Source organism: Podarcis vaucheri (genome assembly GCF_965113315.1).
Source record: "Podarcis vaucheri genome assembly, chromosome: 13".
In the NCBI taxonomy this organism is placed as follows: Eukaryota; Metazoa; Chordata; class Lepidosauria; order Squamata; family Lacertidae; genus Podarcis; species Podarcis vaucheri.
In genome coordinates, this window is record NC_138751.1 from 14930298 (window position 1) to 14957306 (window position 27009).

At 42.9% G+C, this 27009-nt stretch overlaps 2 protein-coding genes across 3 annotated transcripts in view; both read right to left on the bottom strand.

Moving 5' to 3' along the window:
* Positions 1-27009, bottom strand: part of LOC309517133 (uncharacterized protein) — a 114747-nt gene that overhangs the window by 53620 nt on the left and 34118 nt on the right. The gene's annotated exons all lie outside the window — the stretch shown is intronic.
* LOC309517155 (C-type lectin BpLec-like) lies at positions 10999-26504 on the bottom strand. Of its 2 annotated transcripts, none has more exons than XM_082196249.1 (6): positions 26290-26504; positions 13383-13458; positions 13053-13144; positions 12634-12774; positions 12292-12406; positions 10999-11260 (listed from the first exon to the last, which is right to left on the bottom strand). In XM_082196249.1, the coding sequence occupies exons 2-6, from the start codon at positions 13447-13449 to the stop codon at positions 11193-11195; spliced, it is 483 nt and encodes a 160-aa protein (XP_082052375.1). In that variant the 5' UTR covers positions 13450-13458; positions 26290-26504; the 3' UTR covers positions 10999-11192. The 2 variants fall into 2 exon arrangements, with proteins under 2 accessions (XP_082052375.1, XP_082052376.1); XM_082196250.1 differs by lacking the exon at positions 26290-26504 and adding an exon at positions 14635-14752.

Sequence of the window (27009 nt, forward strand, 5' to 3'; positions counted from 1 at the left end):
CTAGGCGCTGGGAAACTAGGGTTCAAATCCCCATTCAGCCATGGGTCAGATGCCATTTCTCAATCTAAGCTTCTTCACAGAGTTGTTGAGAAAACAATAGCAAGAGAGGGAGAATTATGTGCTCCTTGGATGGCATAGAAGACGGAATATAATATAAAAACAAAGGAAATAGCATCTCCTTGTCAGAACATAAGGTCCTTGGCTAACGGCATCTCTTTCATCCTCTCAACTATGGTCATCCTTCTTCCTTACTAACCTCTCTCTACTGTTCATCTCAGGTCTAAATATAATGATGTAGATTTTGGGGAGGAAGATACAACCCAGTAAGCCAGCAGTAGAGGCCAAGATGGAGAAGATCTCCACAGCCACCATGTATTTCCCTTTGGTGCTCAGATAAGTGGGGACAAAAGACAGCCAAACACTGCAGAAGACTAGCATGCTGAAGGTAATCAACTTGGCTTCATTGTAAGTATCAGGCAACTTCCTGGCAAAGAAAGCCACAGAGAAGCTCACAATGGCCAAAAGACCCATGTAGCCGAGAATAAGGTGGAACATGATATCTGACCCTTCATTGCACTGCACTATGATCTGCCCATCTTGGGAGTGCTGGTCAAACTCTGGGAATGGGGGAGAGGATGCCAGCCACCCAAGACAGATGCCAGCTTGAATGAGAGAGCAGAAGGTGATAAGGGATCCTGCCAGCCTCTTCCCAAGCCATTTCCTCAGGCTGTTCCCAGGCTTGGTCACCATGAATGCCAGAACCACAGTGAGGGTTTTGGCTAACACACAAGCAACAGCAATGGAGAAGACAATGCCAAAGACGGTTTGCCTCAAGACACAGGTTACCTTTGTAGGCCTACCAATGAATAAGAAGGAGCAGAGAAAGCAGAGAAGCAGAGAAGAGAGCAAGGTGCAGGTGATGCCCCAGTTGTTGGCTTTGACAATGGGAGTGTTCCAGTGCAGACCGAAGGTCCCCATCACAACAACTGTGATCAGAGAAAGCAGGAGAGTCAAGGAGGCCAGAACTGCCCCCAAGGGCTCCTCATAGGATAGGTAGCTTATTTTTTTTGGAATACATTGGTCCTGAAAGGCATTTGGGTAGTGATCATCTGGGCATTTCTCACACTGATCTGCATCTGAAAGTGAGAAGCATGCTTTTAGCATTTCTTGAAGCAATATTATTAATATTATTGGTACTGTCTATTATGTTGTACACGGAACATATTACTCAGCTGATGAACCAAAGCCTAATTTTTCAACTAAGTGGTGGTTCATCTCTGAACATCTCAGCTGTACTAATCAATCTATTCATATTTATTTGTCATGGTTGCAGTATACAGATTGATTTCAGTGTTTCCCCCTTAAACATGTCTATCTCTGCATCCAGGCCCACATTTTTGCATTTCTAAGCTTGTGGGTCAGTGTTTCTTTTTTACACTTTCCGTAATGGAACTTGGGAGTGCATGAAACAACCGGGTAGCCTGTCATCAGGAAAAATCTATATTTGACAAGAAATAACTGTTCCTAATGATTGAAACTGTGTGGATACAATAGAAGAGATAATTTACTATTTGTTAATAACAGAAGATGAAAATGTGTTGGCTGCAGTTTCAATGGTGAGAAAAGGGAACCTATGGCATGCAATCTTAACTATTTCTACCCAGATGTATGTCATGCTGATTTCAATGGTGCTTATTCCCATGTGGATGTAATTTCACACAAGATATGCCTGAATAGCTGTTCAAAAGGTAGGGGAAAGGAAAGGAGAATATGTGTCAATAACACAAGCACATGTGCTTGGGATCCATGACAGAAAATAAGCAGACACAATAAGGCTAAGACATGGATGTCTATGTTGGAGAGGAAGATGGGAATTCCGGTTGACTTGGGTTCCTTCACTTACCCTTCTGGGCTGAAATCCTTCCTTTAGGGCACTGAACACAGTCATAGCAACAGATTTGCTTTCCCTGCTGGGGAAACATACTCTGTCCAGGGTGGCAGCTCTCAACACAGGTGGAAATGGGCAGCATCTAGTGGTAATGACAAGCAAGGGATTTTGAATGGAATAAGCTTGTTTCTCTACATAACTCTTATTGTCGTCTATGTGTGCTTTGCAGCAGAAAAGTCACAGGACTGAAATTAGAGGATGGCTGTCAAGCATATGCTCCCTGGCCAAGCATCAGCCCCCCCAATAAAGATGCTTTGTGCTGTCACTTAACCATTTGGCCAGCCCAGCACATGTCTGAATGGCAAAGAGAAGCTAGTGCCAACTTTCTCCCTCTTGATAGATTGATTCCTCATGACATAACCCAATGCTGATTTTTTTATTTAGTGTACATGATTGCAGATTAAAATATATAATGCAGGTAGGTGTTACTTACATTGCTAATATATCTAACATAGATTTTTATCTAAGATAAATACTGTTACAGACTGACAGAAGCACAAGAGAACATTCCTGCTGCTCTAACTGTTTAGACTGCTCATAATTGCCATAACTGTACAAACTGACATAACTATGCCCTTTTAGTTACAGATAGGTAGCCGTGTTGGTCTGCCATAGTCAAAATAAAAAAATTCCTTCCTGTAGCACCTTAAAGACCAACTAAGTTAGTTTTTGGTATAAGCTTTCGTGTGCATTTTGACTATGCCCTTTTAAAATGTGTTTTTTATATGTCGGTTTTAATCTCTGAACATCCCTGAGACTTCTGGGTATTGGGCGGTATATAAATTCAATCAATCCATCAGTTAATTGCCTCAGACATGTGACAGCACAGGGTTTTATAACCTTCTGAGCACCAGGACTTTCCTTAGCATTTTGGATGCTTTCATCCCACACATTATGGCTCAGCCTGCATGGAGTTTGGCGTCACCATCAGCCTGATGTAGACCAACATCCTGGGACAGGATATCACCAGCACTCCATCCATCAACATTAGTGACCACACACTTCAGGTGGTGGATAATTTTCTTTCTACCTAGGCTCCGCATGGCAGAGATTGTTGGCAACAACGCATTTTAGAGCACAACAGTCCCTTTTCAAGAGCTTTAAACACTTGCCAATTCCTCACTCAGAAAAACCTGATCTCTGAATTAGCTTCAAACTAGCTCTGGATCAACAACGTAACAAAAACAGTGTTTCATCATTGAGTACCAGAGCTTCTCTCCTCACACTTCTCCTTTGTAGCCATTTCTGTTTTTCTGGATCCCCTGATCTTCTCATTAAAGATTATGATGATGATTAAAACAAAAAAATGGTCACACCCACCTGCTTGAACTTGGGATTCCATGCAATGGCACTTCCATCCACTGTGAACTCTTTTCCTGGGGGGGCCTGAGGGTCCACCCTCCCCACTCGGACTCTCTGGAAGGACTCATTGGGATATGTGACCAAGTTGAGGAGATCATAGCCGCCTGCCTGCTGCCCCTTCTCATCAAAAGAGATTTCTTCCCCAGCACTGTTGTTGAAGTGGATGTTCTTCAGGAAGGAGTGAAGCTAGTTTGCAAGAGAAAAAACATAACAAACCTTGGAGGCTAATATGCTCTCTCTCTTGTGTATGCCAAGTGAACCTTTGGATTTTTACTATTACTCATCAGTATGTTATAGGACAGTAAAAGCTGCCTTACAGTGAATGAAATCATTGCTCTATATAGCTCAGTCACTGATTGTTATTGGCTCTCTAGGGTTTCAGAGTCTTTCCCATCATGATCTTGAGATGCTGGGGGTTGAACATGGGACTTTTTGAATGAAAGCAGATGCTCTGCAATTGATCTGTAAGCCTTTCCAGTTTCAATATTATGAAACATGGCTTGGTATGTTTTTAACTTGGCATAGATACCAGGTACTTCAAAAACCTCCTCCATTAACACCTGAAACTGCCTTGTGCTGAGTTACACCATTGTTCTCTGCAGCCCAGAACTGTCTACTCTGAATTGCCACAGTTCTATTCGGCATACATCTGTGGTTTCAACCCATTTCTAATACCAGAGGACACTCCTAGTCCTTGCACAGTCCCAAGTAGGAGAATCCTGGGATGGATTAATTTAAAGAGCTTTGAATGTGCAGCATGCAAAGCATGTGGCCTTTTACTGAGATAAAGTCCCTCCCAATGATAGAGCTCACCAATGAAAATCCCCAAGGCCTCTCCTCCATGCCAGGGCTCAGCTGTGAAACATATGAACTACTAATAATAACTCCTGTGCTTCTAACATTGAGGAGAGTAGTTGACAGTACCTGCCAGGGCTGAACTTTCTGCTGTCTCCGTTTCTCACCCAGTACTTTCTGTTTGGCTCTTGAGGAATACATGCTATGGAGAGCATGAGCTACTGCATGGACGGCATTGTAGATGGTGTAGCTCTGGCTGGACATTTCCATTTCAAACACGGGTCCAGTGAGTTTCTCCAGCTTCTCCCTCCCAGTGCAGTGTTTCTGATTTGTGTGAATTAGATTGTGATCTGGGAATGAACAGAGGAATGCATTGGCCCAGAACTGCTGGATGAAATAAAGATTTGGCTGCCATGGATTTATGGTCTGTAGAAAGTCCTGAAACCCAGGAACTGGATTTGAATGGAGTGTAAATGACAAAGTGCCATTGAAGGATTTTGAAGGAAATTTGCCTCTAACCAGCACTGCAGTGAAATCCCATTGAGCTGTTGTAATCCACACCTTCTCCACAGGGTATATATGGTAAACGTCGGAGGAGATTAAAACCAGTCTCAAAGCCTCTAGAGACTGATTGTCTCCATAGACAAGAATCACATTCATTTCCCTCCTTGTGAGAGCAAACATGATTGGTCTCAATTTTTGTTGAAGTAGCTCATTAGGTAAAAAATTTGTCACTAGTGGGATCACCAATGTCCAAGAAATGCAGAGATTTTTCTGGGAAAGCCTTGGTCTCAGAGTATGAAGGAAGATTTCTCCACTGTCATCATCTGAAACAAAGAGGCCAATCCAGTTCCACCCAAACTTCCTGAGTAGCCAGACAATGCCATCATACTGAGCTTCTTCATTGGGGACCATTTGGAAGAAGGAAGGGAAGCGCCTTTGGTCACTCAGCCCTGGATCCAAGGAGCCATAGCTGAGCTAAAGGGAAAGGATTTATATTTTTAAGAACCCAAAGACCATCCATTTCTTCAAAGAAAGAATACTTCTCTATTGTTGTGGTTAACCACCTGCTCTTACTTTTCTAAGTATACACCACTGACATTATTACACCTCAGGTTAGGAGAAGGTTCTAAGCAGGAGGCTGCATGCTCCCATGATTATAAGCTTTGCAGCATGAACAGGTTTGGAAGAATCAGAGATTGAATGATTAGTATTATGGGTTTATTTGCCCCCCCTGCCCCCGCTGAAATCCCAATTGTAATTGAGATGGCAGTGCAGGCAACACATTGCTAGGAGGCTTTAACACATTGAAAGTACCCATATCAAGTCTAATGTAGGACACAAGTGTAGAAAACATAATTTAATGGGACTGAAAGCTAACCTGGATGCTCTTTTGGGCTTTTCTGTGTATGTCTGCCTTTGTGGTTGTATCTACACACATACCTGTGGAATCTTGTAGGTGTTTAATATATTGGCCATCTGAATGGAGTTTTGGGAGGTGAGCCCTCCAATGACGGCAATTAATTTATCTTCCCCATTACATTGGTAATTGGGGATAATTCGTTGTCCCATGAAAAGAAGAGCAAGAGTGTTCCAACAAGTTAGAGAAGGATTAAAAGCATTCTCATAAAATGTTGATCCCAGTGTAATGTTGGATAAGAATTTGGCATTCTTGTTGATCTCTTGCATGGCAAAGACGAAGGCAAGAACATGCTGGTAGTTTTTCGGGATCACGCTGCAATGAGACAAAGAATGACTGCAAACATGACAGAAGAGAAACAACTGTGTTGAAGTTTTCATTTTGATTCATGCATGTCTTTCACTTGGATGTTTCAGCCTACAGGACAATAACATTTTATTCAAACAAATGATACTATAGCAGTCTCCTAAGATATTATGATTAGATGTTCAGTATGTGAATGGTAGATTCAAGGAGATCCATTGTTGTGCTCTGGATGATAATAATAATAATAATAAAATAATAATAATAATAATAATAATAATAATAATAATAATAATAATAATAATAATAATTTATTATTTATACCCTGCCCATCTGGCTGAGTCTCCCCAGCCACTCTGGGCAGCTCCCAATCAAGTATTAAAAAGAATACAGTGTTAAATATTAAAAACTTCCCTGAACAGGGCTGCCTTCAGATGTCTTTTAAAGATAGGATAGCTACTTATTTCCTTCACATCTGAAGGGAGGATGTTCCACAGGGTGGGCGCCACCACCGAGAAGGCCCTCTGTCTGGTTCCCTGTAACCCTATTTCTCGCAATGAGGGAACCGCCAGAAGGCCCTTGGCGCTGGATCTCAGTGTCCGGGCTGAACGATGGGGGTGGATACGCTCCATCAGGTATACAGGACCGAGGCCGTTTAGGGCTTTAAAGGTCAGCACCAACACTTTGAATTGTGCTCGGAAACGAACTGAATGAATTGGTGAGGTTGGATATTGGAAAGCCAGAAACAAAAAGCAGTTAACCTGCCAAGTTCAGTCAGGCTCTATTTCTTTCCCCACTTAACTAGGTTCAAAATCACCAACACAGTGGGATTTAATACTGAGTAAATTAGATTGCATGTTCCCAACATTCCCTTTGCCTCTTTCTTATACACAATGTTCATGCCTACCTCTTGTTCTGCTGCTTTGTCCACCACCTCCCTTCCATTTCTGAACCATGAAGTATTCATGGGAATGTGTTCTCAATTCAACCTGGGAAACAACTCTTTAGTATAACAGTGTGCTTTAACACATGTCATTTTAGCAGCCCTTGTATCTAAGCCTTATAGATATGCTTTCCTTTAAAAAACACACCCTAAAAACAACTTGGGAAGCAAAACGTTCCTCTTCTTTTTTTATTCAATGGGATTCGCTTCCCATATAATTGTGCAAGGGATTATAGGGTGTGATCACACAACCTTCCATCAGAAATTGCTTATTCCCATGTAAACGTGTGTTAAGGAGAGTTCTTCTTCATCCCAAATATTTGAGAGGAAGCATCCCATCAGGCTCTGTGGAACTGCCTTTCACGCAAATCTGATTTAAGCTGCAATATGGCTGCAGCCATTTACCTGGGAGTAAGCACCACGGGACGCGGGTGGCGCTGTGGGTAAAAGCCTCAGCGCCTAGGGCTTGCCGATCGAAAGGTCGGCGGTTCGAATCCCCGCGGCGGGGTGCGCTCCCGTCGCTTGGTCCCAGCGCCTGCCAACCTAGCAGTTCGAAAGCACCCCCGGGGGCAAGTAGATAAATAGGTACCGCTTACCAGAGGGAAGGTAAACGGCGTTCCGTGTGCTGCGCTGACTCGCCAGATGCAGCTTGTCACGCTGGCCACGTGACCCGGAAGTGTCTGCGGACAGCGCTGGCCCCCGGCCTATAGATGTGAGATGGGCGCACAAACCCCAGAGTCTGTCAAGACTGGCCCGTTCGGGCAGGGGTACCTTTACCTTTACCTTTAAGCACCACTAAGCTCAGTGGTGATTACTTCGAGTAGGTATGCCTAGATTTGCCCTGTCAGGCTAAAAGCTGATGCATGTTTGGGGTGTGAATATCAAGTTGTAGGTAGTTCCACTTCCGTGTAGCAATACAGAAACACCACAATTAACTGCAGGGGGGGGGAGTAGAATAGCATTTCAAGCAAGTCCAAATTTGTATTGAAGGACTATGAATATGTACTTCTTAACTTTTTTCACAAGAATGAATATCCTACCTGAAAGACACTCTGAAAAATATTGTTTACCTTGTGGTGTAGAGGGATTTGATTAGGTTGCATATGGTTCCTTAGACTGATGATGTTTATTTCTGCTAACTCAAGTGGTGGGACAAAAATCTGAATGTTCCCTGTGAAGGCTGACAGGAGAACCGAAGACAGAAGCCCATGCAGTCGTTTATTTCATCAAGTCATGAATAATCAGTGGACCCAACAGAAAATTTCCCAATCAATAAGTAACTACTTAAAAAAGTAAAGATAAAGGACCCCTGACAGTTAAGTCCAGTCGTGAACGACTCTGGGGTTGCAGCGCTTATCTCGCTTTACTGGCCGAGGGAACTGGCGTTTGTCCACAGACAGTTTTTGCAGGTCATGTGGCCAGCATGACTAAGCTTCTGGCAAAACCAGAGCAGCGCACAGAAACTCTGTTTACCTTCCCGCCGGAGTGGTACCTATTTATCTACCTGCACTTTGACATGCTTTTGAACGGCTAGGTTGGCAGGAGCAGGGACCGGGCAGCGGGACTGACCTTCCAATTGGCAAGCCCTAGGCTCAGTGGTGTTGACCACAGCGCCACCCACATCCCTAACTACTTACTGAGAACTACTTACTAAGTAACTACTTACTGAGCAGATAATGAAGAGGATTGTGGGCGCTCCATAAATTTCTGCATTTTGAAGTTTGCTAGTGTAATGGATATAAATTCACCAATGATCATGTCTGCTGGAGGACCATATGAATTGGTTTGAATTGTTTTTTCCAATCTGCAATAGCTCAAACTCTTGCTAGAAGAATAATGCATCAGCAACAGCAGGAAAAGCAGGTGGTGTGCTAACCATTCTTGGGCTGAACTGGAAGCCATCATGTTTACCTATAATCACCAACAGCATTTCAGTCTTGGCTGTAGTTATAAGGAAGTTTGGCTGCATGGAGGCATGTACCCGCCTCAAATCTGCCTCCCTAACTGGATTCATGTAAGTTGATAGGACAGGCACCTATATAGACTACAACACAGGACCATCACATTTGGAAAGGGCTGTTTCTGTGGCTTATATTGTGCCTGGCATCTGATTTGCCATGGGACATTTAAAAGTAGTGATGCTGATCAATAATTATAAAAATTACAGGGTGAGATATTTGTTTTGCTAAGGTCCTCAAGTCTCAGAACAAGCAAAGTTATTATGCTAATGAGATTTCTGCTATAGCCCAAGATCTTCTCCCTTGTGAAGCAGTGACTTGGACAGTGGGCATAACTTTCTGAATGGAGAGAATTTGACACAAGTGCAGGGTAAAAAAGAGGCTTGTTTTCTGTGAACGGCCCTGAGACCTCTGGGAATAGGGTGGTATATAAGCTCAATAAATAAAAATAATAAAATAATGTACATATCCCTTCTTCTGATTCAGACCATTCGCCCTTCTATCCAATTACTGTCTATTCTGAATAGCAATTATGCTCCATGGCACATCAAAGGGGTCTTTCTCCCATGCAACTTGAGCTTTATTAACTTCAGATGTTAGTACATAATTAACTTTGTCCTTATGTAGCCAAAGCTGAGAGTGGTTGGGACAACCCAGTCAGATGGGCATCATATAAATAATAAATTATGATGATGATGATGATAAGCTCTGCTGCTGAGCAATATCCTTTCACTGTAACCTGGATGGTTAAACACTCCGTCATAACAGCAGACCAGATATCTCTTCTCTTCTTCTGCCTCCCTCAGATGCCATCCCACATGTGATTTTTGTCTATCCCCACATAAGCCTAAGGATCTGTTGATATTATGGGATGGCAACTCCCATCATCTCTGGCTGCTGCCAATGCTTGCTGGTGATGAAGGGCAGGCACCACTACAAAGAATGCTCTCTGCCTGGTTCCCTGTAATTTCACAGTGAGGGAACTGCCAGAAGGCCTCCAGAGATGGACCTCAGTGTCCACGGTGAATGATGCAGGTGAAGGCACTCCTTCCAGTATTCAGTGCTGTACAAGGTCTTGAAACCCTCCAATAGTCCTGAATTGTCTTCTTCTAAAATTGCCTAAAGCTGTTGATCTTTGAATTTGCATTCCCCTGCTACCAAAGGCTCATTGCTTGTTGTGAATTTGGAAACATTTGATTTTGAGGGGAAATATGTGCCTGAGAATGTTCAAAAGTTTTATATTAACTTTGTAGGCAGGGAATAGCTGCAATAAGCACTGTATCTTCCCTTCCCACATATTATTCTGAGACCTACACAGGTTGCACTGGAAGTTATAGACAGCTTTTTCTAGGGGAAGGGTTCTGGTCTAAAACTTATGTTCCCCCCTCTTTTGGAGTTGCACATTTACCACACTAAGTTCCCCTTGAAAAAGAGTAGAGATGGTCTCTCCCATATGGAGGCATGTGGGCAACCATGTGAGGGCATTTTGCCCTATAGAGGGAAGTGGAGACCAGGATATTTAAGCTTTTTTCCACCCCACACTCTCCCCTCTTTTCTTTGAGACACCCATCCTCCCACCCTTTGTAGTGTGAGCCTTTATAGGGGAAAAGAGTAAGAACCTATTTTTGGAGGGGTGACACTAATTGGACCATGTATTCTTTTTGTCTGTTTCAAACTCTTGGATGTTATCTGTGTGACTGTATAGTGGTGTTTTTGTTTGAATTGGGTTCATTGGCATTTGGTCCAGGTGAGTGAGTAGATTTAGGAAACAATCAATTTAATATCAGAGCCAGTGTGGGGTTTAGTTTGCAAGGTACATTGGGATGAATGTCAGCCAGCTGAGCCACAGTATGAATGCTGGGTCCATACACTGGGAGCACACAGTGGCACATGGGGGACAGAAGAGTTTCCTTGAACCTTGCTGCATGACCAAAGCATGACTCTGGCAGTTGGCTCAAGAAATGGGAGTGTTTAGATCCATTAATCCAGCTCATCTGGCCAGAACTAATTGGTTCTGTTAATTTGTTCTAATTACATTGATTAGCCTTCTTTTGGCGTGCTGGAAATTGGTCAAGCACCCCACAACATTGCAGGGGTTAGGTAGCGTGTGGTCTTGCAATTTTTAGTGATAGGATGCCCCTGTTTGGGTATAGTTTTCTCCCTTCCCTGGGGAGGGAATTACAAGGATTGCCCCTGCTTGAGATTAGTGGTCTTAGAAGGGGAGCTGTTAGCCTGGATGGACAGAGAAGGACAGCAGTGCACCAGGAAATACATGCATGGAAGCAAGTTTATTGAGGTTAAGGGGAAAACTGAAGATAATCTCTATAGGGATGTTTATTTTGAAAGTGGTGATTGACAACTGGACATTTATGTTGAGGGATGGGGGAGGAGGGAATGATATCAGAAAGGCATCTGATGTCAAGGCAACTTTCTAGCAGACATAGTTCTGAAGTACCATCTCCTTCAGAGTTCTTGTTTGCAGATGAAGTTGTTCTGAGCCTTGCAGGCTCTATCATTCCACTCCTGAAAACCTAAAATTCAAGACAAAAGTTATAATTGAAGACATAACAAAAATTACTTGCCCCATTGTTTATTGCCCCAATGCATGTAGCTTAGGGTAGGAATAAGGAATTGGTACCAAATTGCAGGCTTGACCCCTAGCTGACCAATAATTTATAGGCCATTCACCTACAACACTTCAAAGTGTTACCTGCTCTTTAAGCCTAACCATTTCTTAAAGAAACATAGCAGAAAAACGATGGGATGATCGAATCCATAGTGTGTGTGGCAACCACTGTTTTCTGAATAAAATATGCAAGTGATGATAATCACATGCAGTCAAAGTATGAAGGCTGACTGTAGAAAAACCATTTACCTTGTGGTGTGATTGAAAGTGACCCTAAATGACTGGCAATGGGATCACTGCTGGCCTGGTCTACAGATATATTGAATTGTGAACCTTGAAACAGAGAAGCACCAGGCTGAGGGTTGCATCCACCCAACTCATACTTGGAGTCAAAAGGTAAAAGGTAAAGGTAAAGGACTCCTGGATGGTTAAGCCCAGTCAAAGGTGACTATGGGGTGTGGCGCTTATCTCTCTTCAGGCCAAGGTAGCCGACGTTTGTCCACAGACAGCTTTCTGGATCATGTAGGCAGCATGTCTAAACTGCTTCTGGCACAACGGGACACTGTGATGGAAGCCAGAGTGCATAGAAATGCCATTTAGCTTCCCATCATAGTGGTACCTGTTTATCTACTTGCACTGGTATGCTTTTGAGCTGCTAGAGTCTACCCAGATTGCATTGATTTTGATGGTTCTAGTTTTAAAGTGAGATCATAGAACTGTAGAGTTGGAAAGGTCCCTGTGGATCATCTAGTCCAACCCCCTGCAATACAAGAAGATGCAGCTGTCCCATACGGGGATTGAATCTGCAACTTTGGGGTTATCAGCACCATGCTCTAACCCACTGAGCAATTCCCCCCCATAAAAATCCTGGAAATTGATGAAGAGAACAGAATATACTCAATTCTTTATATTAATCCCTGCAAATAGCTTCCTTACCTGTGCTAGATAGCAGTTCCACACAATACTCTTTGCGGCCTCCGTTGTCTGGCTGATGTGGATACCAGTTTTGGTAATTGTAGGTTGATTCATCAGCCCACCTCCAACGCCCATTCTGCGTGAAAGAGATGGAATAGATCATGCAATCATTTGTAATGAGGAGCGCCAAGATCATGGGTATTGCCAGTTATGGTTGAGATATTAGAGGAGGAACCCCATAGAAAAGAATCAAAAAGTAGTGTATGAGATTCATCCTGGGTGATTTTCAAGATAAGGGTGGCATGATGATTCTAAGAGTTCACTTCTCTGTGACAATGACCTGAGTAAGTGAAGGCAACTCACCTCACGGGGATCATGGAGCCCAATCCAGACCTGACCTGGGTTTTTCTGGTATGTGGCAATGTGCTTGGCCACCAAGGCTGTCTCTTTCTCAGTGAGAATGGAGGCAAGATGGGTCCCACGGCCATAGCTCTGGCACTCAATCTAAGAATGGAGAAGAGATTAAAGATGATTTGCCAGCATTATCATATTCCACCAGTACAGATCAGGGAGAAATTCAATACAGAAATCCCATAACAGAAACTACAATAGAGATATCAAATTTTTCAAAAGCAGGGTGTCCATGACTTGACTTTTGAAAAACAGGGGGTCCACAGTACTTAGCTAATTGGAAACCGCAGCTCCAAGGGAACCAGAAATCTGATAGGAATTTCACAAACATACATACAATTATTGTTTGGTAGGTGAGGCATGCTTCTTACCTCAGCTTCATACCATGACATCTTATAATCAAAATATGCATAGCAGTTGCCCTGGTTTTGCATCCAGTCCCTGGGGCAGGAGCTGGCCTTGGCTGTAAGGTGAAAGGAGAAAGAAGTAGAAAGGGAGGACCAAAGCAGTAAGAAGCTTGCTCTTTGTGAATACAATTGGGGATTCCATTGAATATTTTAAACTCAAAGATACTGTTTTAAAAATCCTGCTCCTTTGTCTTAATAGCATGAGCTGGGCTACTCCATTGAAAATCTAAGAAGTACTTTTTAATGACTGCTTAACTCCAAGCAGACTTCTGGGTAATTTGGTATTATGCTCACCTCCTGTGAAACAACTGGAGACCAGAATTCCAAGGTAAAAGCTGAACTTGATGGTGAATCCCATCATCCTGTTGACCTTTGGGAAAGAGGAACATGCCATAAGTGCAGCTGGTCTATTTGTTGATGGTCATTCATTCAAAGTGATGATGGAAGGAAGGGGTTTTAAATATTTTCTATATTTAAAATCACAATTCTTCTTTATTTGAGCTTCCAAAAAGTGGAAAGATTAGAGGAAGAAGAGGGAAAGAGAAAGAAAAGTGGGTGGCACTGTGGGTTAAACCACACACTTGCCAATCAGAAGGTTGGCGGTTCCAATCCCTGCGACGGGGTGAGCTCCCATTGCTCGGTCACTGCTCCTGCCAACCTAGCAGTTCGAAAGCACGTCAAAGTGCAAGTAGATAAATAGGTACCGCTCTGGCGGGAAGGTAAACAGCGTTTCCGTGCGCTGCTCTGGTTCTCCAGAAGCGGCTTAGTCATGCTGGCCACATGATCCGGAAGCTGTACACCGGCTCTCTCGGCCAATAAAGCGAGATGAGAGCTGCAACCCCAGAGTCGGCCATGACTGGACCTAATGGTCAGGGGTCTCCTTACCTTTACCTTATGTGTGCATAATATTACCTCAATACCCACCTTTCTAGAGTTGCTTGAAGCGAATGGTATCTGTGGGGACTTATATTGATCCACTTTTATATTATGAGCAGAGTAATACTAACAGTTTCATCTCTGCTGTGCATGCAGGAGGTTTAGAAGAAACAGAGTTGCCTATCTTCTGGCAAATTAGAACTTTAATGGCAGAAGGGCTTGGATAGTTTGGTGAGCTGAGGTAGACCTCCACTGTTCATTCCCCAAAGTGAATGTCCTCAGGATGAAGGTGGCTTTCAATCCACTGGATCAAAGGTTTCACTGTTTGTCAAAGAGGTGCCAGGATTTGGTCCTCTTCAACACCTGCCTAGAGATGGTGTATTGAATACCCCCATCCCAATGGAGCCAATGACTAGTAAGTCACCTCAACCACAAATAACTTCTGCCATGGCTAGAGCCATGTTTGGAGGTGGAAGACAACTCACTAATTTGCACCACCCCATCCCCTTTAGGATTGAACTAGAAGAGGGAAATCCCCTGGGGGGACTCGGGGGGACTTTGCTGGCAAAAGGTGTAGATGGGTGGGTGTACTGCTAGTGATAGCCCCCAAATAAAATATAAATCAGTGACCACAGTGTCAAAAGTGAATTTGTGGTCACATCCAACTTACCCAAGTTCCGTTCCCTTCAAGTGATGGATATTTTTGGACAAGCAAGGCTGTCTCCCCAGCTGCTGCCTACATTCTTATATAGCCCTTGAGGGGTGGGGCAGTTGTCCTTCTATGGAATACGGATAAATAGAGAAAAGGGTTATTACCAATTCCCCTGAAAACCACAAAATTTGCATATTAGCATCCAAAGGATTTCTTTCTGTCAAGTGCTAGGAAAGTAAATACTCTAGATATGATCAACATACATAAACAGCATGAGAAAATAGGTATTTATATAAGGTATATAAAGGAAATGCCAATGGAATGGGTGTGCTTGTGGTAAGCATGCTCAGGGAAAGCATATTGCAGTGCCTCATTGCTGTGTTGTAGTTCCTCATGCTAAGAAAGGCTGTTGCTATGTGCCTTATCACTATGTGCCTTAAGAAGATACATAATAGCTGTAGTTACAGGTAGGTAGCTATGTTGGTCTGCCATAGCCGAAACAAAATAAGATAAATAAAATTTAAAAATTTAAAAAATCCTTCCAGTAGCACCTTAGAGACCAACTAAGTTAGTTATTAGTATGAGCTTTCGTGTGTATGCACGTTCTTCAGATACACTGAAACAGAAGTCACCAGATTTGTCACCCAGGATGTTTTGCAAAAGGTTCTTTTGCTTGCCTATAGCATATTGCCTAGGAAATGCCTAATATGGAAAGGTAACAGAAATGCTGAGCTTTAGCAAGAAAAAGCAGAAGTAACCATTAGTGGGCTGTCCAGGCTAATCGGCTGATTTCTGGCACAATATATGAATATGTAATGCTTAAGGAAAAAGGTATAAAAGCCCTGGGCTCCATAGCTCAGGGCCCAGCCTTTGTGAGAATACTCCGCCATGCCTGTTGCTGTCAGTAATAAATCTTACTTTCTATTTCTCCAACTAATGTGTTTGTGAGCCTTGAAAAGCCATCACACTACAGTTCCCGGGTGCAGTGCTACATCCTCAAAGTTGCACCCTTATTTCATGAGCTGCAAGGATGACACTCGACAAGACTTACCTGAATCTTTCATGTATAGTGTGTGTGCCTTGGAATGCTTTTGAGAACCCTCAGCCATATTTGAGGGATCTGTGGCAGGTGACTCCATGTGGCACAAATTCTGGGAAGCTAGCTTTGTGAAGATCACTTCTGTAAAGCTGAACACATTTGTTATTCAGATGTTTGGTGATGTGTCATATTTACATGAAAATGGGAAGAGCTGAGTACTTCACCTTCTTTGCCTACCAATGTTCTTCAGGTACTCCCAGTGCAGGATTTACGTATAAGCTAAACAAGCTATAGCTTAGGGCCCCACTCTCTTGGGGGGGGCCCAAAAAAATTAAAGGAAAAACAACAACTGGATGTACATTTCCAAAATATAAGATTAAAAACCAATAAAATAAAACCTACATACAGCAACAGTGTTTTGTGTTGTGTAGGCTCCTATGATGTAAGTAATGGCCCCCGCCTGCTAGTCTGCTCCCTAATATATCACTGGTTTGCTCATTATTATATATATTTACACCTATTATTATTTCATGTTATAGCAAGTTTCTAGAGACTAGATTATAAGTCTTTGTAAACTGTGTTTCTAAAGGAACTTTTGTTATTGCCAAATGCCCATGTGTTTCCATTACAGTCGTACCTCTACTTATGTAACCCCTTCTGGATATGGAATCTTCGGGTTACGACCACGGCAAACGTTTCGGTGTGTGTGCATGCTCAGAAGCACTCAATCAAGCCGTGGGCGGGCGCAGAAGCACACCTCTATTTACATTATTTTCGGGGTGCAAACGGACCCCCAGAACAAATTAAGTTCGTAACCGGAGGGTCCACTGTTTTAAGTTTGTTATGAATAAAAAATCATTTTAAGTTAGAGCTTAATAATTATTTCACTATTAATATACTTCATCTTAATTGTATTTCACTATTGATACTTCTTCTTAATTGTATTTCAGTTCAACAATTACTTTGATAAAATAAATATTTTGTTATGTGCAAATGGCTTTAGATACCTATTATGTCCATAAATTACCATATAGCATACATTCAACACAAAAAACAGTGACAATTTGTTGTTGACAAAGGACAGCTGGACATATAGAGGGCCCCATTACCTTCAGTAGCTTAGGGCCTCATCAAACCCAAAACCGGCCCTGAGTATTCCCTACCCTGGGTCAGGTCAAGTTGAGAGATTGGTAACAATTTAAAAATGATTGGAATATATTCAAAGAATATTTGAAAAATTATCATAGAGAATTAAAAATGTTGACCGGTTTAGAATAACTCTTGTAAGGAAAAAATAGTAAAATATAATGGAATTAGGTTATTGAATACATGGATGTGTTAGAAGGGACAGTTAACTGTAAAACCGAGGACCCAAGTAAAGTAAGAAGGGGATGGAAGTCAAATGCAAATGGATTATAAATGAATCAAATAAATATGTATTCTGTTTGCTTTTTCTAGGAGGAAGATATTGTTTTGCCCTCATCCATAGGACTAGCCCCATATTTGGGCAGTTCTGCATTGTTAGTTCAGATCCCAGAGTTTCCTCTGCAACAAGGGGGAGAAATGGGGTGCTTTTTTGTTATTGTCACTTTTTTCTTAGAGACTGGGGAACTTTCTGGTCCCTCTGCCTGCACTCTGAAATAGCTATTGCCCAAAATCAGCTTATAATCCTCACTGGATTTGGGCCAAAAGTATCAAATATGGAGTATAAAAATACCAAAGTAAAATATTTACCTCTGCAAGGTTAATATTTGCAGGAGGCTAACTACCATCTGATATCAGATACTGGATGTCAAATATTGGGTATTTACAGTTCTGTGTATGCCCACTTGACCAACTATGTTTTTATTTTATTTTTTAAACAAAATAACCATAAAAGATAATTAAAGCTACAAAACTATATAGTATATATGTAGATGGATAAACTTTTTGTTTTCCTAAAGTCTGTGTTAACCCATGTGTCACCATGGTTTTGACAAATACATTCCAAATATCATTCAATTTCTCCATGCATAATCTTTGTCTGAGGACGATCCCTTCATGGGTTTCAAGAGTTCTCATGTCATCTATCAATTGATATCAAAGGGAGGCATATTTTTGTCCTTCCAATATATCAGTCTTTTTGCAGATGTGAGAGCATGGAGAATCCATTTATGCTGACCGATTGTCAAGCCCCACATATTAGGTATATAGTTGAATATTATGTTATCTTCTGAAAATTTTAGCTCTTTCCCCACCATAGTATTTAAACATGCTAATATTATTTTTCCCAAAAAATTGCCAATATCAGATTGCTGATGCAATAATGGTGTCCTAGAATCCAATTGACTCACTTCATTAGGACTCGGGCAGCCACATTCTACAGCAAATGAAGTTTTCTAGCTACCATGTAGGAATATTTTAGACCCATAAATTTATTTCAGTTGCATAATATTAGGGCTTCGTATCAGTCCTATTTCAACAACATGTTGACTGCTTAACATTCAATAGATTTTAAAATGTTTTTTTGTGGGAGGGGGATTATTGGTTTGCCTTTGTGGAACGACCTCCCATCTGATGTCAAGGAAATAAACAACTATCTAACTTTTAGAAGACATCTGAAGACAGCCCTGTTTAGGGAAGTTTTTAACGTTTGATGTTTTATCGTGCTTTTAATATTCTGTTAATATTCTGTGTTTGCATTCTGTGGTTGGAAGCCGTTGGCTCAAGGAACCAGACTCACCTTTGCTTTTTAATATTTGTTTAGAGCCCCTGGCTCACGCCTTTAGACAACATTGTGAGATTCTAAATATTCTAAATATTTGAATCCCACTGTTGGCCCTAATTTTCCAATGTGGGTAACCCTAGAATATATGTACATAGCACCTTGGGCTGGTTGGACAATATTAGGACCAAAATATCTGAAATCTCAGGTGACTCTGGAAACAATTAAATCACTTACAATAAGGTTACCAGATTTTTTCCAATGAATCCAGGGACACTTTTCAACATCAATGGATTTTGTATGGGGACTGATTTGTAAATCTGGGGACTGTCCCCAGGAAATGGGGACATCTGGTCACCTTAACTTAAAAGAATATGGAATATATTGGCTAATAAAAACAAATTTCATCCGTTTTCACATTCTAAACTTACTCTGTGGGGAAACCCCACATTAAGAATTGCAAAACATATGGTGATATGGTAAAAATTGGATGGAAGCAGGTGTATTGACATTGGACCAACTGATAGATGGGGAAGGTGAATTTTATACTTTTGCTATTTTATGACAAAAATATCAGATGCAGCCCAATGGCATTATCTTAAATTACAACATCTCCTAACAAGTGTATTAGGATCGTCAGCCTTTTCAGCTTCCAAGATACCTGAGATATTGGAGCAATTGGACAGCTCATTCAAAAATACAAAGCCAGCAATGACTTTTTATAGATATCTGTTAAGCAATACACACGTTTAATATGCAGACTGTAAGAGATGATTGGGATAAAGAATTGGAACTTCCATTATTAACCAGACAGTGGGAAAATGTACTAGCTCCAATACCTAAGGTGTCACTAGATTTAAAATTAAGACTAATACAACATAAAATAATATTTACAGTTTATTGGACCCCTTTACGGTTGTATAAAAAAAGGGTTAGCTAAGATAGCTCAGTGTTGGAGATGTGGCAAGGACAATGCCTCTCTGAAACACATGTTTGTACAGTATTATTTACTTAACAGGTTTTGGAAGAAAGTGCTGGACTGTGTAACTATGACTGTGCAGAAAAAGTTAAATCGTTCAGTGGAGAATATTTTATTGAACTATATACCTGCAGTGTGGCAATGATCAATGGGACAATGGAAATGGATTTTCTGTGCCCTGATGGTGGCCAAGAGAAGGAATATTGAGGAATTGGTAAAATAAACATATGATACCCTTCAGTCAATGGACAGATGATATGACATCACTGGCGATTTATGAACTGACTGCTTACAGGCACAGACTCTGTATGGATAAATACGATGACATTTGGGATGAGCTTATACAAAATGTAGTAGGCTATTAGTATTTACATAAGCACTAGGACAATAACACTATACCAAATAATACAAGAATGCATGGGAATATCATTTATTGCTCTTTTTGGGGGGTATATTTTCATTTGTATATGTATATGAACAACTCCAAGCACGCCTGGAGGAAACGGACCATTTGGATCCCTTCCAATCGGGATTCAGGCCTCACCATGGGACTGAAACTGCCTTGGTCGCGCTGGTTGATGATCTCCGGCGGGCTAGGGACAAAGGTGAGAGCTGTTTCCTAGTTCTGCTGGATCTCTCAGCGGCCCTTGACACCATCGACCATAACATCCTTCTGGACCGTCTAGAGGGGCTGGGAGCTGGGGGCACTGTTATACGGTGGTTCCGCTCCTTCCTCCTGGGCCGTGTCCAGAAAGTGGTGGTGGGGGATGAGTGTTCAGACCCCTGGGCTCTCACTTGTGGGGTGCCTCAGGGTTCTGTCCTCTCCCCCATGCTTTTTAATATCTATATGAAGCCGCTGGGAGAGATCATCAGGGGGTTTGGACTGGGTGTTCATCAATATGCAGATGACACCCAGCTCTACCTCTCCTTTAAATCAGAACCAGTGAAGGCGGTGAAGGTCCTGTGTGAGTGCCTGGAGGCGGTTGGAGGATGGATGGCGGCTAACAGATTGGGGTTGAATCCTGACAAGACAGAAGTACTGTTTTTGGGGGACAGGGAGCGGGTTGGTGTGGGGGATTCCCTGGTCTTGAATGGGGTAACTGTGCCCCTGAAGGACCAGGTGCGCAGCCTGGGAGTCATTTTGGACTCACAGCTATCCATGGAGGTGCAGGTTAACTCTGTGTCCAGGGCAGCTGTCTACCAGCTCCACCTGATACGCAGGCTAAGACCCTACCTGCTTGTGGACAGTCTTGCCAGAGTGGTGCAAGCTCCAGTTATCTCCCGCTTGGACTACTGCAATGCGCTCTACGTGGGGCTACCTTTGAAGGTGACCCGGAAACTGCAATTAATCCAGAATGCGGCAGCTAGACTGGTGACTGGGAGTGGCCGCCGGGACCACATAACACCGGTTCTGAGAGATCTGCATTGGCTCCCAGCACGTTTCCAAGCATGATTCAAAGTGCTGGTGCTGACCTTTAAAGCCCTAAACGGCCTCGGTCTTGTATACCTGAAGGAGCGTCTCCACCCCCATCATTCAGCCCGGACACTGAGATCCAGCGCCGAGGGCCTTCTGGCGGTCCCTCATTGCGAGAAGTGAGGCTGTGAGGCTACAGGGAACCAGACAGAGGGCCTTCTCGGTAGTGGCGCCCGCCCTGTGGAACGCCCTCCCATCAGATGTCAAAGAGATAAATAATTACCTGACATTCAGAAGACATCTTAAGGCAGCCCTGTTCAGGGAAGTTTTTAATATGTAAGCTGTACTGTTTGGTCATTGGTGTATTGCGGAATGCCACTGGCTGCCATTATGTGCGAATCTATGTTCTTTTTATTTGTAGGTCTATACTTTCACTTTTTGGGACGTGGATGGCGCTGTGGGTTAAACCACAGAGTCTAGGGTTTGCTGATCAGAAGGTCAACGGTTTGAATCCCTGCGACGGAGTGAGCTCCCGTTGCTTAGTCCCTGCTCCTGCCAACCTAGAAGTTCAAAAGCATGCCAGTGCAAGTAGATAAATAGGTACCGCTCTGGCAGGAAGGTAAACGGCATTTCCGTGCACTGCTTTGGTTCGGCAGAAGTGGCTTTGTCATGCTGGCCACATGACCCGGAAGCTGTATGCCAGCTCTCTCGGCCAATAAAGCGAGATGAGCGCCGCAACCCCAGAGTCATCCACAACTGGACCTAATGGTCAGGGGTCCATTTACCTTACTTCTCACTTTAGAAAATAAACTTAATATAGTTCATTTTAGGGTGGGTGTGTTCCTGCACTGTGTTCTAAATCACTGAGCCTCTTGGGTTTGCCGATCAGAAGGTTTGGCACTTTGAATCCCCCTAATGGAGTGAGCTCCAGTTGCTCCATCCCAGTTCCTGACAACCTAGCAGTTTGAAAGCACACCCGTGCAAGTAGATAAATAGGTACCGCTGCGGTGGGAAGGTAAAGGGCGTTTCCATGCACTCTGGTTTCCAACACAGTGTCCAGTTGCTCCAGGAGCAGTTTAGTCATGCTGGCCACATGACCCGGAAAGCTGTCTGTGGACAAACGCTGGCTCCCTCGGTCTGAAAGCAAGATGAGCACCACAACCCCATAGTCGCTTTTGACTGGACTTAACTGTCCAGGGGTCCTTTACCTTTTTACCTTTTACCGTTGAATTTATGTTATGTAACTTTTACTAATGTTTGTTGCATGTCAACAGTCTCATTGATTCCTTTCTTAGATTTGCTGCAAGCAAACAACTTCTATAACAGCACTATGAGCAGTTTAGGTATGCAGTTCTGTGTTGTTAATAATTTACTTTTGCATGCAAATCTATTTAATTTTTAGTGCAAACTTCCTTATTTGTTTATTACCTATGTACACACAATTATTCTGCAGAAGAGAACTTCCTTTTAAATGGCACAACAAATATGTAACCAATTTGAAAAGTGGTAGGTGTCAGCCATCAAAAATGAGAAAGTGGAAATGTGTATAGTACTCACCGGCACTTGATTTAGCAGTTCTAAAAGTGGTTGGCAACTTCACAGCCCTCCAGCACTTGGAAGCCAAAATCTGGGGTGCCATCTTCCCAGACCCCATCTTTCCATTTTTCAATTGCAGAAGAACGATGGCCATTTTGATTGCTGCAATCTCTCACATTTCCATGCCACAGTTGCTGCCCCTTTTTCACCCATGGCTCCCCAAAAATGTGCATTTTGGGGAGCCACACAAGATTGGGGGAAATTGTGCCACAAAATCTTGTGAGATCATGGTAACCAAAATGGCCACCATTCTCTTGTGGTTAAAAAAAACCAGGATGTCCCAGTTTTTCCAGGACACTTGCGGGGTACACAGTCTCCATGTTAAAAACCACTGTCTTCTCTGTGGAAACACACGTAACACATGATTTAGCATGCAGCGCATGATTTAACAATTCTGCAAGTGGTTGCCAATCAGCAGCCTCCTTCTTAAAACCACTATTTTCAGTACACTTGTCCCCCCCCCTTCACAGTAGTGTAGATACTGGGTGCCAGGGGTGCCCAAACTTATTTCAAAGAGGGCCAGATTTGATGAAGCTTTTTTGAGGATTGAAGTTTTTACCCCAAAGTTGGTGAGCTTTTTAAAGGATTTTACCCCAGGACATATACTACCACAGGGGCCGGATTAATTCGTGAGCTTTTTAATTTTTTGATTAATTGGTGAGCTTTTTAAATAATTTTACCCCAGGACATATACTGCCACAGGGGCCGGATTAATTCATCGTGACTAGGCCCTCGAAACGGACTTGGGACATGCCTGGTGTCAGTGGCGGAGGAACCCTCTCCGGCACCCGGGGGGCACCGAGGGGTGGGGCAAATTGCCTGGCGGTGCACACGCAATGTCCGTACAGACTACGCACGCACTGCAGCCCATACGGTCGCCGTGTGAGCGGCAGACTATAAGGATACTGTGTGAGCAGCATGGCAGCCCATACGGACGCTACTCGAGCAACACCCATATTAACTGTGTGTGCGCCCTCGGCCAGTCTACAGCTGGGGGGAGGCAGCGGCCCATCTTGTCACACACCCCAGAGTGGTGCCCAGGCAATCCGCCCCCTCTGCCCCCCTTCATATGCCCCTGCCTGGTGTATGCCATATGATGTTTACTAAGCTTATTGCTTGTTACCTATGAGAACAGAACAGGAGTATGATGCCACATAGTGAACACTGGAGAGCAGCAGTGGGCCACCTATGTGAGAGGTGTAGCTACCAATATATCCTCCTTTCAAAGTTAAAGCAATTTTTAAGCAATTGACCTCGGAAATGTGATAATTGTAGAGAAACTATTGTATGAAATTAAAGCATATGGAATATCAGATTATAATATGCCACCCAAAGAGCATGTATTTGTTTGCAAATATGCTCCACATCTGGGTTCAGCTGGTAGCAATGAGGTCACTATAGTCCGTTTACTCAGCTGCTGAAATGCTATGGAAAGTTTATGGACATTCCAGTACTGAGATTTTTATTTTTTTGGTTTTTTATTCCTGTCAGCTCAAAAGGACAAAAGACAGATTAGGCTATTGGTAGGAAGGGAGTGTAAGGAAAGGAGGGAGGCAACACTTTCTTTATCTAGCTATTAAAATTAGTGCCAAGGCACAAATAGGGATGGACAAATCTGTTCATATAAATTTCTCCCAGGTTCTCATTCTTCCAGTCTTAAATCCTGCTCCAGTTTATTATTATTATTTCCAGTTAATCAGCATTTTAGTACATATTTCCTCAATATACACATTTTTGCAAGCAGTACCCCCCGAATACAATACATTTCTGTATATAATTTTCACAAATATGTGCATTTTTATGCTCACATTCCCTTAGTACAGTGGTACCTCGGGTTACATACGCTTCAGGTTACATACACTTCAGGTTACAGACTCCGCTAACCCAGAAATAGTGCTTCAGGTTAAGAACTTTGCTTCAGGATGAGAACAGAAATCGTGCTCTGGCAGCGCGGCAGCAGCAGGAGGCCCCATTAGCTAAAGTGGTGCTTTAGGTTAAGAACAGTTTCAGGTTAAGTACAGACCTCCAGAACGAATTAAGTACTTAACCCGAGGTACCACTGTATACTCATTTTGGTCAGCATAACTCAGATGAAGAGCTGTATTGCAAAATTCAGAGAAGTATGTATTTCGAATGTTTTGGTTCCCATGCAGTTTTGGAAGATGTGAATTAGGTAGTGCCACATTAAAATGTGAATCAAAATGAATTTGTCATCCATCCCTTGGTGGAACAAACATGGCATGTTTATACTTCTGCTTATAAATCTGATGTTGTTTGGTGAAAATGCTGAGGAGAGGGAGGCAGCAGGTGATGCTTTCATTATCATGGTGGAAAGAGGGAAAAGATACCCAGAGAGGCCAAAAGGAAAAGGGATGAAGAAATGTCACCCAAAGGTATTTCCCATAGCTGCTTCTTGAAGAACTACAGTTCCCAGGGTTCCCTGGGAAAGCAAATGACTCTTGGAGAAGCAAAAGTTTGTATTGTGGATATGTTACAGAGATACATCGAGGTGAAAGCATGCAGGATAATAGAACCGAGTTTGGGCCAAAATGTCCAACAGCTTCTGGCTTTTGTAGATGAAGGATGAGTTGCATCACCATTTGCCTATGTCCTTTGAGTCACATAGTGAGTCGGATGGTTGCCGGTGCAGGTCACACGAATGCGTAAGTGTGCGGGGTTGCCACTGTACCTGCAGTTATAAGGAGGTGGGCCACCTGTGTATCTGCAGAGGACCATATCGAAGGAGTCTGTGCTGTCAAAGTAGTTACTTGAAGGAGTCCCTCTCCCTCTGCACACTTGCACCACACTTATGGGGAAGTCGTTGATGAAGGTACTTGTCTCTTTGCAAACATATCGAGTCATCCCTCTCTGCATCATCATCAGCGTGCAGTAGGTGTCAGGGTGGGAAGTTGGGTAGCTTTTGGGGTAATCTATGTGCTTCCAAACAAAAGCTTCTCGGGACTGTCCTTCACCAGACCGCACAAGCAGAAGCCCAAGAAGGATGGCCGGATGCGCCAGCAATGAGCAGGAGACCTTGGAGGACCACATGGTGGGGGCTTGGAATCTACAGAGAGGAGGAGGAGGAGGAGGAGGAGGAGGAGGAGGAGGAGGAGGAGGAGGAGGAGGAATAAATGGGGGAATGTTAAAGAGATGCCTATTTGTGTAAGATGAAAACAAGGCTATATACAAAATGAGGTGGTAGAAGTCTAGAGTGAACCATTTCAGGCTTCAGGTAGTAGTGCTGGTGGGCTGAAATTAGGGATAAGGGAGAAATAAGATTCAGATCACATTTAAAAGCGAATCCATGAACTCTAGGCTGTCTGAAACAGAATACAAACAAAAACGCTGCTGTCCTTTGAAATTCACATTTTTCCTGAATTTTGCAATGCAGCTGTTGTTGTTGTTAGTAAAAATTCTATACCACCCTTCATCCAAAGATCACAGGGTGGTTTACAATATAAAGACACAAAAATACATACCACAATAACAAACATTAAACATATTTCCATAATCAGGGAAAGAAACACCAATGAGAGGGGTGTAGATAGAGCCAGTGGTGGAGAAAACTTAGCAGGTACAGTGGTACCTCAGGTTACAGATGCTTCAGGTTATAGACGCTTCAGGTTACAGACTCCGCTAACCCAGAAATAGTACCTTGGGTTAAGAACTTTGCTTCAGGATGAGAACAGAAATCACACAATGGCGGCACAATGGCAGCGGGAGGCCTCATTAGCTAAGGTGGTGCTTCAGGTTAAGAACAGTTTCAGGTTAAGAATGGACCTCCAGAATGAATTAAGTACTTAACCCGAGGTACCACTGTAATATTGTTTATCTTCACCTGCTGATTTCTGCAAATCTTGTTACTACTGATAGGTACCAAAGGACTCTATATGCAAAGAACAGACTCAGAGCAAGACTGATTAGGATGATTTCCTACTTACCGTATATATAAGAAAGAATGGCAGCAACAAGAGTAACTTTTCAGGTGGGAAATGACTTTATCCTGGTCTCCTCTGATCACTTACGCTTAGTGAGATCCCACTTATATTCCATAAGGTTGAAGAATCTCTCTGCAGTACGCAAGCTTTTGAGTGGCAATGTGACTGCTCTCTTCTTGTAAATATGGATCTCTTCCAATATAGTTAGGCACTCTCCCAGCTCTGAATTGGGAAATTCTTACTTTTCAACTTCATTCATTGGTCAAGGGACTCTTGAGTATATATATCCACCTGATGTTTATCTCACTCAGTGCAAATCTCAGAAGCTTATTGGAGAGTTTCCACAACTAACGGTGCAGTAACAGTGGACAAATAGCAGCTGATGCCCCAACCAATTTTAATCTTAATATTTCTGCATGTTGAATGTAAGATGAGCCCTGGTGGGTCAGATATGCATCAGGCTGCCTTCTGGAGTGCCTAGAGAGGGAACCAAATGCTCCCAACAACTTCAACACCTCCAACTATCCAGAAGGCACACCCAAAAGTATGACGGGGGGAGACCAAGGCACGGGGCTATACCAGGGTGATGATGGGTCAGAAAATATGGAGCAAATGTTTTCTTCTGGGTAGATATGGATAAGCTTTCACTGTTGACTTCTAGAGAGCCTAGAGAGGGAAATTAATGCTGGTAACACAACAAATCCAAAGGAAAGAAAGAAGCCT